This window comes from Oreochromis niloticus, linkage group LG4 (genome assembly GCF_001858045.2).
Source record: "Oreochromis niloticus isolate F11D_XX linkage group LG4, O_niloticus_UMD_NMBU, whole genome shotgun sequence".
NCBI lineage: Eukaryota > Metazoa > Chordata > Actinopteri > Cichliformes > Cichlidae > Oreochromis > Oreochromis niloticus.
Genome location: NC_031969.2, coordinates 27,511,236 through 27,526,737, shown reverse-complemented (window position 1 = coordinate 27,526,737; position 15,502 = coordinate 27,511,236). Strand labels below are relative to the sequence as shown.

The 15,502-nt window shown below is 40.6% G+C and overlaps 1 protein-coding gene across 6 annotated transcripts in view; it reads right to left on the bottom strand.

Annotated features, from left to right (window-relative positions):
- The window catches only part of cacnb1 (calcium channel, voltage-dependent, beta 1 subunit), a 40,061-nt gene that overhangs the window by 2,310 nt on the left and 22,249 nt on the right, over nucleotides 1-15,502 (bottom strand). For 2 of the 6 annotated variants that reach the window (XM_005468888.4, XM_005468891.4), the window contains 11 exons: nucleotides 15,268-15,390; nucleotides 14,230-14,366; nucleotides 13,670-13,737; nucleotides 12,417-12,577; nucleotides 8,455-8,535; nucleotides 8,313-8,371; nucleotides 6,875-6,984; nucleotides 4,858-4,866; nucleotides 3,326-3,477; nucleotides 3,099-3,194; nucleotides 1,180-1,365 (listed from right to left, as the gene is read on the bottom strand). In XM_005468888.4, the coding sequence (XP_005468945.1) occupies nucleotides 1,180-1,365; nucleotides 3,099-3,194; nucleotides 3,326-3,477; nucleotides 4,858-4,866; nucleotides 6,875-6,984; nucleotides 8,313-8,371; nucleotides 8,455-8,535; nucleotides 12,417-12,577; nucleotides 13,670-13,737; nucleotides 14,230-14,366; nucleotides 15,268-15,390 (1,182 nt within the window). Of the gene's footprint in view, nucleotides 1-848; nucleotides 1,366-3,098; nucleotides 3,195-3,325; nucleotides 3,478-4,857; nucleotides 4,867-6,874; nucleotides 6,985-8,312; nucleotides 8,372-8,454; nucleotides 8,536-11,924; nucleotides 11,954-12,416; nucleotides 12,578-13,669; nucleotides 13,738-14,229; nucleotides 14,367-15,267; nucleotides 15,391-15,502 lie in introns of those variants that run through there. The other 4 variants (XM_005468890.4, XM_005468889.4, XM_003442009.5 and 1 more) reach the window with 4 other exon arrangements.

Below are 15,502 nucleotides of genomic sequence, written 5' to 3'. Positions count from 1 at the left end.
ACATTGTGCATACACACACTAGTCTATACTCAAACAACACATACAATTTAATCAGTAAGTAGAAATTGTTTAGTTCTGCTAATTGACTGTTATAAAATGATGATATCAACCTACAACCAAAAACAGATCCCAGCAACTTATAAAGAAGCTAAACTGTATATCTACAATTACAATAGTGCCATCTGCTGGCTGTTTGAGCTCATGGCAGAACAAAGCAGCAAAATGATATAACTCACATGTTTATCCTGAAACAGTTTTCCTTAAATTTAAAAATGCAATCCAGTTTGAAGCGCAGCTGAATCTTTTTTTTTTTTATACTTTTCATTCATTTTTGTCAAGGATCCCTGCATAATTGTGTCCATTCGGTGCAAGACTGTCGCTTGTGTGCCATGTAATTAATCTGACAGCATGCAGCTCATGTTAGCTGATAAGGAGCCAGTAGCGACTGAAGAACAGAATGAAAACTGATTAGTATTTTTCTCTCACTCTTAAGATAAATTGATTAGACTAGACAGAGTGTTAGCAACAGCCTCCACCAAACTAAGCGTTTCTATTTGAAGAGGCGGACATGACTTGCTGTTTTCAGGGGTGGTACCATGGCAACACAGAGGAGGACAGCAAACTGGATTTCAGCCTCTAGAAGCGCTGAAGAAAAGGAGGCCACAGAGCTGCAGAGGGCAGGGTGGGGGCAGCAGACGCTATTTTACTTCTGATTACAGTAAAATAGAAGGGATCGTGGGGGCAGAGGTACCTTATGAGGTTATTCCTTGAGTCCAGTGTGCTTTCAGCTGAGCTGTTTTCACAGTTTTAAACAGTGCACAGAAGGAAAAGCTGACCTGCTAACATGCAGACTACATCATTTTTACTCGTAGGTGTTCTTAGGCTAGCTGTTCATGTGTGGAAAATTGGATCCTTGTTGGTTCATTTGGGTGTTAATTTCTTGCACAGATGTATCTGCGGTTTCCTATATACAGCATAAACAGGCTATTAGTGCACTCCTACTCCAGGGTAAAAAGAACAGGCTGCTGAGTTTGGGTTGAGTTGCCGGAGTCGCCCCCCACCCCCCTGTGCTACTGGACTTCAGAGAGCATGTTCTTCCTCTTTCCCCTCAGTGGCTACAGTGCCGTCCATGTCAGGCCACGGATCCATATTTCTGCGCAGGGAGGTGAGGACCTGTACCTGTAGGTTGGAGACGGGCTCTGGGGAGGCAGCGAGGGCTGCCGTAGCCATGGTACGATTCAGCAGAGGGTTGGGAGGGTTGCTGCTTGGAGGGTGTGTCGCCTTCCAGTATGCTTCAAGGTAGTCAGCCAGGTGTTCGCAGGCATCCTCCAGCTGGTTCTCATCCAGGATGATGTCAAATAATTCCTGCAACACAAAACAACTCTGCATTGATTTTACTGTACCAAAGTGAATTTTCCTTCTGTCTTTACGTGAATTCTAGTAACAGCCAATTGTTTTATCACAAAACCATCTGCTCCGCCTTTCAAGTCATCATATATAAATGCCTGGTCAGCATTTAAGCAAGTGGTAGCTCTATCTGAAAAATAATGCCAGTGGTGGGAAAGGAATTAGTAGCCATTTGAGGCTAACCCAACAAAAGAGTCAGGCATTAAAAAGCAGATTCACAGTTTGCTGGAAAAAACTGTTTTTGTCTAGCTTTCCCTTTCATAACAGCTGTATGGTATTTTATTTTATTTTATTGAAGTCACTGTGCCCCCTCACCTGAATTCTGCTGGTGCAGTTCAACTGTAAGTTACACTAATTCATACAGTTTGATAATGAAAAACTTCAACACCCATATCTCTGATCAGTTATTGCAGTGCGAGTTCAACCGAATGTAGTTATTTGGTTATTTTTTTTTAATAAATATGCAAACACCACACACTCACATCCAACCTAGAGTAAGTCAGGAATCACCAATTAATTTAACAAGCATGTATTTGTATTGTTACCGGACGCAGAGAACATGGAAAATCCAAACAAAAAGGCAAAGCTGTGAGGCAGCAGTGCTGATTACTGAATCATCGTGCCGACCTTAGAACCCGCTCGTTCAAATAACTGATATGGAGGTGGACAGAACTCAAAATGCGTTATCCTAAACCAATGACTGACATAACAGCCATATACAGACTATGGTCTCTATGCTCCTCCACACACAGCGACAGGGAACCAGCTGGGATGATGACTAAATATTACTCAAGACAGAACGATCAGGTCTATCGTAAAAGCATAACAGGCAGCCTGTTAGGGATCGATTCTATAGCTCTGTGCCAAAAATGTATCATTTGTTAGCAAAATTTTAAATAAGTATAAGAATGAAGAAAATGCAATTAACCCAAGACAGCAGTCAAACTGATGTTTATTTTCTTGATTTTCTTGTTGAACATGACAATTTTTTTTATTTTTTTGTGATGATTATTATGTTCTAAGTTGAAGGCATTGTAAACGTTTTGTTGTTCAAATTTAGATGATGAGGATGTAAACCTAAGGGGTAGGGCTAAATAAGTATATACTTCAGCCTACTCCTTTTCAAACAACTGTATGGAATGATTTTATGAAATGTTGGTGAATGTATATGTTTGAAATAAAAATGAACTGAACTGAACTGAAAGCCTGAGAGTAGATCATTTATTGCCCTGTAAAATCATGTAAAAGCCCACTCATGTAAAGATAGATGCAAAGTGGTATTCTGTAAAACCGGAAAGTACTGTGATACAAATTTTTACATCTTTTCCAGAAATCCATCCAAGTAGGTTTTATGTCGAAACCCCAAAAAACTGTGATGGAAAAAGCACTTGCCAAGTGCTCGCTCACAAGGTGTAGTCGTATTGTTATTATTATAGGGCCCCCACTAAGAATAAAAGCAGCTGTTGTTGTGACGTGGGCCAGTATAAATAAAACTGAATTAAACTGAATTGAGGGGTTCGAACCTGTTTTCTTTCAGCTGTTAATCGTCAGATACCATTGGAAAATAATCCCAAAGGTGTACTTGATGAGTTCAAATTCATTAGACTGAGTGAAATTTGACTGAGTGTCAGGGTGTGATGAGGCGGGGATGAGAATATGTAAAAAAGCTCAAGTCGCAAAGCAAAACTCACAGGTGGGCACTGAGCCAGCTTGTCTGCTGCAACCATCTGCACATTTAAGTGTTTAGCCTGGGACTTCCCTCTGGATTTAATGAGCCTCTGGAGAACCTGCAGGGAGATAGCAGAGCACCGTGTCTACTGAAACAATATTTACTGCTATCAGAATCAGAAGACGGTAGAGTCATTCCAAAATTAAGAGTATGAAAATCGGTTTAAGTGAATGAATGAAACAGGCATACCTTAGGTGAAGCTATTTTGATATAAACAATGATGGGAGCCAGGGAAGTCTTAGCCAGTTGAGAGGGGTGGTTAATGGTGTCGGCATCCAAAGCAACAAGCTGGAGAGTTCGGGCCAGCTCGAAGATACGCTCGATCTCACTCTGCACCTCAGCTGAAGGCCCAGGAAACAGACAAGACACGTGAATACAGTGAGACAACAAAACAGATACATGATCTCTGTTTGAGGAGTTAAAGCACTGCATGTGAGCCAATCTTCCTTAACTTTGTGCACAAGTACATAACAGACGTGTTAGTTCTTACTCATGCATGTCAGAGTTAAAAGGAAAACAAAACAGCTCCAAGCGTATGAATCAGATCGGACCACAGTTAAAAGTTCCATTTATGCACAGCTAAATGGAGCGCTCCAACATCCTCATTCTCCTGCCCCCTCCTGACATTTCACACATGTATTTAATGCTTCTCATTTTTTTTTAAAAAGGTGCAGAGGAAGGAGGCACTTAAGAATGAGATGCCTGTGGTACTTGAAATAACTTACGATAAGGGCACAATTTCTCACCATGTAACTAAAACAGAAACAACAACGACGAAAAAACCAAACAAACAAACAAAAAAAACCACCCTCATTAAATAGATGAAGTGGAACATTAGTTGTTTTGTTAGCACTAATAGGCACAGCGGTAATTATACTATCAGGTGCACCACTCAAGGCTGTAGAATACTGAACGTTGTGTTCATTGTTCCTCAACAGCAGCCTATAAAAGCTGGTTATTTAGCATTTCGAAGACAGCTCCACCTTTTTATCAGCCTGTCGACGTGTAAGGAGCAAGATTAAAACAGAAAACCAGAATGTTCCTCGTCTGTCTGGTCAACCCTCAGCGCCTCCGAGGTGTGTGTGCGCTGCCAACCCAAGCGGCAAAGAGAGATAACAGGGGCAAGGCAATCTGCACAGAGACGTGGCCCGCACATTTCAGCAGCCTCCAGAGGGCTAAAGGATAGAGAATTAAAGCCGGAGGCGAAACGGGGTCTCTGCAGAATGACAAGAGACGTGAACTTTTAACTTGTACAAAGAAACAGCAGCCAAGGTTTCCATTAACCTCGACAAAGCCTTCCGCGAATTTGGATTTAACTTCAGAGAGACATTTGCTCCCCCGTGATGACATGACTGAATTTAAAAGGCAAGGTCCAGCTGCAATAGATGCTATCCTTGGGTATGACTGAAGATAAACAGCATTATGAGTCACAACATAAGGGTGACAGCAGGATGGGAGAGTATCGTCTTCCCTCTCTGCTACCAGCCGCTCTGCTGCCCTCCCACGGATCTCTTCCTGCTTGGGTTTTGTAATTGGTTTCTTTTTGTTAAGAGACTACAGGCTGTCACACAGAAGTATGAGGAACAGAGAAACTGACAGGCAAGCAGACAGGCAGACAACGATGTATGAGCAGATGATGAATATAGTTAGAAGAAAAAGGGGAGGGGAAGGAAAGAGAAAGAGATGCTTCATTGTTTTGTTTGTGGGAAGAGCATACGTACCCAGTACGTCTGAATCAAAAGACAGAGGAGGAAGAGGATGGGTGGTGGGAGAGAAAGGGGGGAGGATGGGTGTAGACAGGATGAAGAGAGAGAGGAGGCCAGATCAGACTCAGGCAATCGGAGCAGGTGTAAAAGGAAAATAAGTGACAGTCTCGTGTCTTTGGATGATACACCTCAAACTTGAAACTGAAGTATGTTAACTGCTAGAACTGATTGTTAGGAATTATCTAACCTAAAATATTCAGATTTATCATGTATAAATTTTAAAGAAAATTCCTCCACGTGATGTCACTGTTAACCACACCTCTGACGACACTGATGCTGAAATAGTCCAACTTTCATAGTGTTTTTTTTCTCAAACATTCAGCTTTAAGAGCTTCATTTTGTGCTTGTATACAGACAGTATGCTATTTTACACATATTCTTAATGTGTAAAGCTTAAAAGATATTAAGTCTGATGATTTTCTACATTTGTCTTCTTATTAAGAAGTCGAATAAAAAGACTAAACCCAGCCATAGACTGATCCCAATTTAAAAAATTTATCTTTAAGTATTTAAAGTTTATATTTGTATGAAGAAGAGTGTGACTGTTGTCTAAAGACTATAAGTTATAGCTCACCCCATAATCAAATATACATGTAACTTGTGTAGTGCCTGTAGTGCGTTTTATTTATCTAGGCCATTTTTCTGTGAGCTCCTCAGATCTCAAGATACCAGCCCTTGTCTGTGATTCTTACCTGTTATCTCCAAGGTAAATTGGCCATAGGTATGAGGGTGAATGATTGTCTTTTCTCTGTGTCAACCCTATGACAGACTGGGACCTTATCCAGTTGCCCAGCTGGGATATGCTCTAACCCCCCACGACCCTGATTTGGATAAGTGGAAGATGGATGAACGGATAGAAGTTCTAAAAAATGCTGAAAAGCCCAGTACTCATATGACACCGTATGAGCAAGCATATAGTGACAGTGGAGAGTAAGAACTCCTTTTTAACAAGAAGAGGCCTCAAGCAGACCCAGGCTCAGAGAGGCGCAGCCATTGGCAGTTGGCATGTGTTTGTGCACAGCTTTTTTAAGGCACCGGCAGGATTTCAGTCAGGTGGACGTCTGGACTCTGACTGGGCCACTGCAACACCTTTATGCCTTTTCGGTCATTATGCTGCATGACCTGATTTTGGCCAAGCGTTAGCTGATGGCAGATGGCTTCACATTTGACTCTAGACTTCATGATCGATTCAATGACTGCCACCACTGGTGCTTATGGATTTAATTAGCAGGATCTGGCAGCTACTTTCCCTCTTAATTCCTATGGAAGCAGTAGTTTCACTTAACTGTAGATACTGCTCCTCCATAACACTGCTTATAACAAGACTTGTGGACATATATTGTGAAATGGGTCATGATTGAGGGAAATTTAAGCTGAGTGCTATCTAGTCTCATTACATGCAAGCGAGGGCAGACACCTTTAAAATCTTAAAAAACTGGCAAATCACCATAACAACCTAGATGAATAATTGGCACTATGGACAAGAGGAAAATATGTAAATTTGATTTTGGGGTCAGTCATCCCTTTAATAATTCATAAGTCAGCTTGTGGGAGATATGTCCACACACAGAAACACACTGTCTTCTTGATCACTCCAACATTCCCTGTGTGGCTGATATGAAATAGCAAATGCAATGTTTCTCCTGTTTTAGTAACATTTGCTAAAAATCTACTTTACCAGCTGCTGTTGAGTATTTAAAAAACAACAACAACGCAATATTAATGGACTCTTGTCTGTCTAAATAAAAGAGAAACACACTTAAAGAAATATAGATATGAAGGACAGTGAAAGATGTTCAGTAACATGATGTGATGAACAAAAATACACTACACTAATATTCTCCCTAAACTTTAATTTGTCACCTGCTGAAATAGTAAAAATAAAATCCTAATTGTCATTAACTGTTTGCGTTGCTTTTCTCAGTGTGATTCTGTCCGTTGTGGTTTGCGGATAACAAAAGCGTCCTCTTACCCAGGCTCGAGCGGGTACTGGAGCGCTCGATGATAGTGTGTTTGCTCGGGTTGTTGAGGACTGAACGTTTGGCCAGAGAGATGTCGGCCGTCACCCGTGTGATGGATATCCTGAAACAGAGAGCCAGCACATTACTGGGTCAGTAAAAAGAAACCTATTAAATTTAGAGAGTCTATCATGGCTGCAAGGGTGTGTCAAGATGGGGGAGGGGCATGGAGTGACACAGAATTATGATTGGCCTCCCTTTGTACCCCCAACTAGACTGTTCATCTTGCAGTCCTCAATATCAGTGGATGAAGGCATAAATAGGACGTTTAAAGTAACACTTACTCATATACAGTTTTACTGTACTTTTATGTCATTTAAGTAATTATGTTACAGTGCTTTCCACTTCTAATGCAAATACTGATCTCTGTAATCCATCTCAGGCTATAACATTTAAGGGATATACACCTTAATGAATCAATATTATGATCCAGTAATGTTATGTACACTGATGGGCCACTTTATTAGGTACAACTGTTCAACTGCTCACTAATCGAAGTATTTAATCAGTGTGTTTTAGGCATGTAGACGGGGTCAGGATGACCTATTGAAGTTCAAACTAAGCATCAGAATGGAGATGAAAGGTGATTTAGGTGATTTTTAATGTGGCATGATTGTTGATGCCATACAGGCTGGTCTCATTATTTCAGAAACTGCTAATCTACAGGATCTGCTGGGATTTCCCCACACAATCATCTCTAGGGGTTACAGAGAATGGTCCAAAAAAGAGGAAATATCCAGTAAACTCCAGTTTTCTTGGTACAAATGGCTCGGTGATGTCAGAGGTCAGAGGAGAATGACAAGACTACTTCAAGCTGTAACCTGAGGTAAGTAAAGGCAACAGTAATTCAAATAACCCCTTGTTAAAATCAATGTTTGCAGAAAATGATCTCTGAATCACAACATGTTGAACATTGAAGCAGATGGGCTACAGCAGCAGAAGACCACACCGGGTACCTCTCTTGTCAGCTAAGAACTGGAAGCTGAGGCTATAACTGGACAACAGAATATTGGGGGAAAAAAGTTGCGTGGTCTTACTGAATTTCAATTTGTGCTGTGAAATTTGGATGGTTGGGTCCAAATTTGATGTTAAAAAACAAAAAAGCACAAATAAAAGCACAAAAACAGCCTTCACGGTCATCAGATCTCTGTCCAATAGGGCATCTTTGGGGTGTGCTGGAACTGATTTCATGTCAATCTGGACCAAAATCTTTGAGCAATATTTCCAGCACATTGTTAAATAAATGCCACAAAGACTTGAGGAAGTTATCGGGTCCAAACTGGTTAAAGGGCTGGACAAGATGTACCTAATGAAGTGGCCGGCGAGTGTATATGATTATGCATAATCATTAAAAAACAAAAATCCTGGATGGGTATAAGCCTCCATTCTTACCTGCCCTCAAACTTGTGTTTCAGGAAGTCAAAAAGTGCTTTCTGCATCATGTCCGTCACCTAGAAAAACATCAGACAATATTTAATAGTAATATCCAATGAAAGTAAAAATTACATGCCGAGAATGCGCTGCTTCTCCTTACTTCATAGCCTTTGAGTGAAGGTCCGACTAGAACGATGGGCCTCATGGAGGGAACCACGTCGTAAGGGGGGACATGCTCCATCTGAGCACGGACAACACAGCACGTGAGTTGGTGTCACGTTATCACGTTTGAACATACACTCAGCACATTTCCAAAGACCTCACAAGACCTGCAGTCACAGGGTTATACTCACATACAAATCAACATTAACTTGACACAAAACAGCCCCGCCCACTCCCCATAAACCCTCCTTCTCTTCTGTGAGCAGTCAGATTGATGGATGGAGAGTTCCAGAAGTTTGGAGTCCATTTGCGTTATTGAGTGTCTACGAATGTTCAGGGTCAGGGATCAATTTCTCACCGAAAGCCCTGGCTTCTATTTCTCAGTCTGCAGTCTCACATAATTAAAGTGCCCGTAATTAACCCAGACGCCAGGTTGTCAGGAGAAATCTTGTGACTGCGTCGCAGCTCTTAAGACAAACGTCATCCTTTGCAGCTCTTTCTTTTCCTTCTGCACTGTCACATAATTGCTGCAAAGTATTGTTTGCAGTACGAGTAGTATTTTACAGTAAAAAAATCATGTTTTACGTCTTGGCTGCAACTTTCTTATATTTAAAGAAAGCTCTTAGTAAGTTATCCATTCATTATTTAATCCAAATGTCTTCAAATAAATAAATAAAGTAAAAAAAACTAAAACAAAAAAACCAGTGTAGCATTTATAATCAAATTTCCACCTGCATTGTTGAACTTTAGGCTCATTTGTAAATTATCAACTGATCCATTAGCTTCTGTCCTCTGTTAGTGAGAAAGGGATAGAAGGAGTCACATGTCTGATATACTCTGATAATGAAACTGGATGCTTTTTTAAATTTATTTTTATTTTTTTTACCTTTTCTACATTTGTACTCCAAGCACGCCCCCGCCCCTGTGCATGCTGTACAGCACTTCAGGCAAGAGAAAGCGCTTGAGTGTCCCGCGCTTCTACATTACATTACATAAAGCAGAACAACGGAAGCTCATTTCACCCCATTTGTATTCACAGAAGCTAAAAATACATATTATAAAAGCTTCCAAATGGCTCTTGTCTATAAAGGGGCAGAGCTGGAGCCCTGAACATCACAACACTACTCATTCGTTCGGAAAAACAGGAGCGCAGCGAACAATTTAGCACGGGGAGGAGTGACACATGGTTTATTGTTCTTGTCCAATCACATGTTATATATTTCCAGCGTGGAGATATTCGGTTTCACAGTTTCATGTTTATACAACAGAAAAAACCCAAATTTATATGCAATACTTTTCAAAAATGATGCAAAGGATGACTGTGAATTTCCATCAGGTGTCACGCAGAAAATGTTTGTGAGCTCTAGTAGACGAAAGATTAAACTGGAAAACTCTGAAGATGATTACACGTATAATGTGGGAATCAAATTACCTGACTTACCCATCCTTTCATTGAACTTCATGTTAGATATACAGTTTTCCTTATATCATATTGCAATAATAAGTAAAAATTTTATTATGACACTGATTCAGCTCCAGAATTGGATGGAAATGGAAGAATTGATGGGCATTAACCCCGGCTTCATTTTTACTTCATTACTGTAACAAAGAAATTTCACAGCTTTGGTGTAAATAAAATATATCTTATCTTATATTCAATGATCTTACATGTGCTTCTGCATATCCATCATGTCCGCTAATCCATTTTAAGAGCCATGGAAGGACTGGAGCTTATCCCAGCTGTCAGAGGGTGAAAGGTGGGGTAAAGCTGGATAGCTTTCCCAGTCTATTGTGGGGGCCGATCCATATTTGTTTAGGTTTCAACCATGAATTGAAAGAAAGAACTTAAAGTATTTTAGTCAGCCAGGGAGAAAATGTCACAATCTCAGTTTTTTTGTTGTTGATATCGTTCAATTTTGGCTCTTGTTCTTTCTTCTTGTGATTATAGTATTAGTAGTGTAGCTTGAGGATTCCCTCACTTGCTTTCTCCTGTCTGTAATTTATATCAGTACCTGTTACCTGTTTTCCCCAGTTTAGTGATTTTGTCATTTCCTCTTTTACTTTAAAGGTGGTTATTCTTCTAGTTTTACTTCCCTTCCCTTTTCTTTTCATAACTCATACTTTAAAGAAAAGCAAGCTTATGGTCTTTAGGAAATAAATCTTATTTTCTTATGACTTTACTAAAGACATAGCCAGTATAACCACTTTTCTCAATTTTACAATTTTACTCCATGAGTAAAGTCAAATTCCCTTCAATTCCCATCACTTCATTGCTTCAGCTGTGGGTTTAACACTCTGCTATTGTAAATATGAAACATCTTAGCATCCTATAGTACAAAATGAAACATTTATATAAAAACTTTTACACAAAATGTTTCACTTTGTCACTTTTGTTGATCATCATGGTATGATGATGCATTGCTATGAATCCTATGACAGCTTATCTTCTTCCCTTGTCCAATATATCTGCTGCTAAAGGAGGTAATAAAGTAAGTACTGAACTACCTTTCCTTAGTATCCAGAGAAGATGAACAGATCTTATTAACTGTTATGTAGATACTTCACTCAGTTAATAACCTTGAAACTGACTATATGACTGCAACCACAGTTGCCTTTTCCCCTTTGTCCTCTGTGCAGATGTCTGATTATACTCTCATGTTATCTGGCATCATGTTTTCTCTCCTGTTTGTTTTCCCTAGCTGTCCAGCTAAATTCCTCATTTTTGTGTTTTACTCTTGTGAATATAGCGTTTCTGCCCCCCCCCACACACACACACACACTCACTAGATTCATAATAATAAACTATAATAATGTCTTTTCTCTTCAGTGAGTGGGATGTTTGATTAAACCTTTCAGGCTTCTTTTCTCTCCTGCTCTGTAGTTATTTCATTTATTAGAGTGCAATTTTCATTTTTTAATTGAAATGCCCGGGAGTTATAAACGTCCTAAAGTGGGCTAAAAGTGCATAATAAATAAATATATTAATAATAACATGTAGTGAAATGTTTTAAAATTTTAAAACTTATGAGATATTGCTGTGATATGTATTGCAGTGCAAATGGTGTTGCTTGTTTTTTTTTACTCCTACCGCAACAGCCTTCAGCCTTTACGTGTGATTGAAATTGTGTTGAAAAGCATAAAAACAGCTGATTGTGGGCCACTGTGACTCAAATCAACCATCACAAATGAAAATGAAAGCATGTCAGGACGCATTATAGCCACGCGCTGACTAACAGGGTCTGGGACGGCTCTGCACCTGCATCTGCACACTAACAGCTGTGATACACGCTCTGAGGAAATGACAGAAGTGTCACCACAATTTACAAATGATCCAGTGAATATTTTTGCGCTAACGAGCATCAGAAGTGATACACAGAATAAAAAGAGGAGACAACAAACAGAAGACGAGGAGACGGAGGAAGAAAGACGAAATGCTAGAGGTTAGTCTTGAAGATCAGCCACACTCACCGACTTCTGTTTCTGTTTAGCCGGGCCACCTACAGTATCAATCCACACAAAAGCCAGAGGAGACAAAAAAAAGCACAAAACACAAGAGCACATTTAGTTATTGACAGGTTTGGATTAGAGGGGTGGGGGAATTGGGAGAGGAGCTGTTTGTTGATTAAAGCAGAGTTTACACTGACTGCCTCCACTGTGAATTCATTTTCAAACAGATTCAGACTGATATCCAGCAGCAGCCATTTCAGAGAGGATCAGTTAGTTCAACGCCTCTCCCAGCTCAACAAGCACATCCAAACATATCAGTGTAACCGTGGGAGCCTGAGGGGCCAAACAGTGTTAGATTTTGGATCTATAGCAGCAGCAGGGACGGATCAGTTATGAGAGGTTAGTGAGAGATGTAGAGTGGAAGAAGGACAGCTTAAACCTGGATATCTTGGAGGAAAGGGGGGCAAATGCAGGACGGAGGAGGAGAGATATCACCTGGCCCTCTAATGTTACCTTCTTAAAGAAGGGCAGTCGGTGGATGTTGGCCTGGGGGGATGTTACGCTGCCTGACATGCTCTTGGAAGAGCGAGGGTCACCCTGGGACTCAGGGGCCTCCTCAGCCTCCAGGTCGAGGGGGTCAACGTCAAAGGCCACTGTGGACATGTCCACGTGAGCTGATGATGGGGAGGGTGGACGTTGGAGAGACGGAACAAAAGAACAGGAGAAAGAGGAGAAAGCGAGATGAGGTGGAGTGAAAAGTGATGAGAGCAGAGAGAATAGCGGAAGGGAGAAAAGGCAAGAGGGGGAAGAATAAAGTGTGAGATGCATCCAGAAAGAGGCAAGAGATGGCACAGAGACTGGAAAAAAGTGACACAGAGTATGATTTAAACTGGAAACGACACTTACAAGAGTCTTCAAAAGAACAGACCACATTTTATGAGGCAGAGCACAGAAAGTGAATTTGGTGCGACGAGAAAGCAACAAAACCTGAAGTAAAGATGTGAACGAACCGCTGGGAAGGGTGGCTGCAGCGAGAACTGGAAAAAGGTACAGGTAGGAAAGAAGGAATCAAGCAAAGAGGGAAGTTTTGGGGTGGAGACAGGGTGTGTGTTGCTATAGGGATGAGGGAGGGTGAATGGGGCCTTGCAGGTGTCTTGTTTTGAAGGTATATATTGGGAGGGTTGAGTAATTGTAACAAAATTGTACAAAAGTAACAAAATCCACTTACTAGCTCATTAAAACGTGTGTATATATCTAATGCTCTCTTTCTATTATATCTCGAATCTATGTCAAATTCTGACTTTGAGTCAGAACAACAACTTAGGATGTACAAGGTGTGTTAGAGAGATGATATTTCTGTTTCTGTTACACAGATATGCAAAACCTTTTAAAGTCAATCAAGAGATGTTTATGTTTACCCAGTTCCTCCACCGTCTCTCCTTCTCTCTGTCAGCCAGACATACTTAACAAGTTTAATGAGTGAAGTTCATTTTCGGCTCTATTTCAGTCCCGTCTTGTGTGCTAATGACAGACCTCCTAAGACCTTTCTCGCTTCACACAGCAACCCACTGAGACACGCTGTGATTCATCATCATGCCTGACTAACTAGCCAATTAAAATCTTCATCTAAATATCAGGAGCCCGTCTCATCTTGCTCTCTCTCTCTCTCACTCTTGGTCTCTCTCACCCTTTCAGGTGCCCACACAAACACACACACACAGACAGGCACTATGTTTCCACGTGACAGGGCGACCTTGTGACCTCACCTGTTCCAGGTGGAGTAGGCCTGCGGGTTCCCGTGGCAACATCAAGACTAGAACTTCCTCCAGATTTACTGAAATACAGAAAAACATGCAGAAATCATAGCTTGGAGGACGATACATGATTCTTTTTGATTTAATTTTTATTTTCTACCTTAAACAAAGAAAAAGACACAAATTGTTACATATAATGATGTGAATATAAACATTAAAAAACAAAGAGAACACGTGGAAAAAGGCTTAAATTAGCTGCTGATTGTGTGTAGAAATTCATATTCAACTAATATTTATATTCAAATCTGTTTCAGCATTGACATTTAAATAGTTCAGTATTTAACATTCCTCTACTGCATGTGTAAATACAGAGACTATAGAGACTTTTGTACATACTATACTATGGATGCACTGAGGAACAGAGTGACTCACAGCAGTGCTTTTGTCTATTTCAGTATGTTTTACATTGCCGGTGAGTGATGTGTGACTCATGTGTGACCTGTTTTAAAGAGTGGGGTTCTTGTTTGTGCTGCTGATAACGCAGACGCAGAGAGCTCGCTCTTCATTGTTACCTGGAGCTGAGTCGGTTTTGCCTCATCCTCTGCTCCTGCAGCAGACGGGTGTTCTCCAGTTTGACCGGGCTGGGAATGAAGCCCACCTCACAGCCCTCTTTCACCAGACGCCCGATCCACCAGTCATTGTTGTACTTCTGTATTCAGAACATACAGGCATCAGAGGGCAATGCAGGATTTTATACACATGTATTTTACCATTTGAGCCTTATTTTCTGCCATGGAAACATGAGAATCCACCATTGTACAAATATGGCTGTAGTTTCAAACCTTCTATATGCCAAGGGAGGACTATCGGAAGATGTTTGGCTAAAAGAGAGAGCAGCCTTAAAAGGAGAGGAGCTAAAGTGTCTCATCTCAAACAGAAGAGGGCCTGCACCAAGGTCCAATATAAGCTAAATAAGGCTTAATTTAAACTGTGAATCATCACTACTCCAGTAGAGCACAAGAGCATTTCTGCAGCCAGAATTTTTTCCCAAATAGGGCTGCATTAAAACTTGTGTCATTTAAAACTTTTTGGTTATGATTCTTAAGATTTTATATGAAACTTTACACTAAATATAAACTGTACGACAAGCTAAATGACAGCCCAAACTTGGTAAAAACGCACAATTCTGTATCTTGAGTCACTCAAAGTATTAAAGAGTATTAAACAAATCAGAGCACTACTTTTATTTAGCAAATATTTTCCCATTTTTTCCCAAATTTGGATCACCTATTTCTCACTGCACTGCAGCTTGTATTGCTGCTAACTCCCACTCATGGCCTGGCTAGGCTTTACAAAAGAAGGAGGCAGTGCAATAAGTTGTAGCATGATCCCTCATTGGTTTCCCACCCACCACCACTGACAGTTTTTGGATGGGGCCAATATGCTACTGGCATTCTTTTCCCAATATCATCCAAAATCCAAAATATCCTCCCTCGAACTCAAAAGCATTAACTTTAGTTAACGTTGGTGCTCTAAGCCACAGAAATGTCTCTCAGTGTGAAAAATATACTGAAATGACTCTATAATAGGAGAATGAAATAAGTTCAAACCTCTTTAATGTGCAAGAAGTCTTTGGCTTCAAAGGAGATGGCCATGCCCTGCACAGGAACATCATCATTGGGGCCTGGGTTGTAACCAACATTTGTACGCACAGCAAATGCCACTGGTTTGGTCTGGAGCCAAGATGGAAGAAAAGGTATTAGTATGCACAGAACAGCTCACTAAATCACACTTTAGAGCTGCCTGACAGAGCTGAAGAGATTTAACTGTGTCCAAACACTTAAT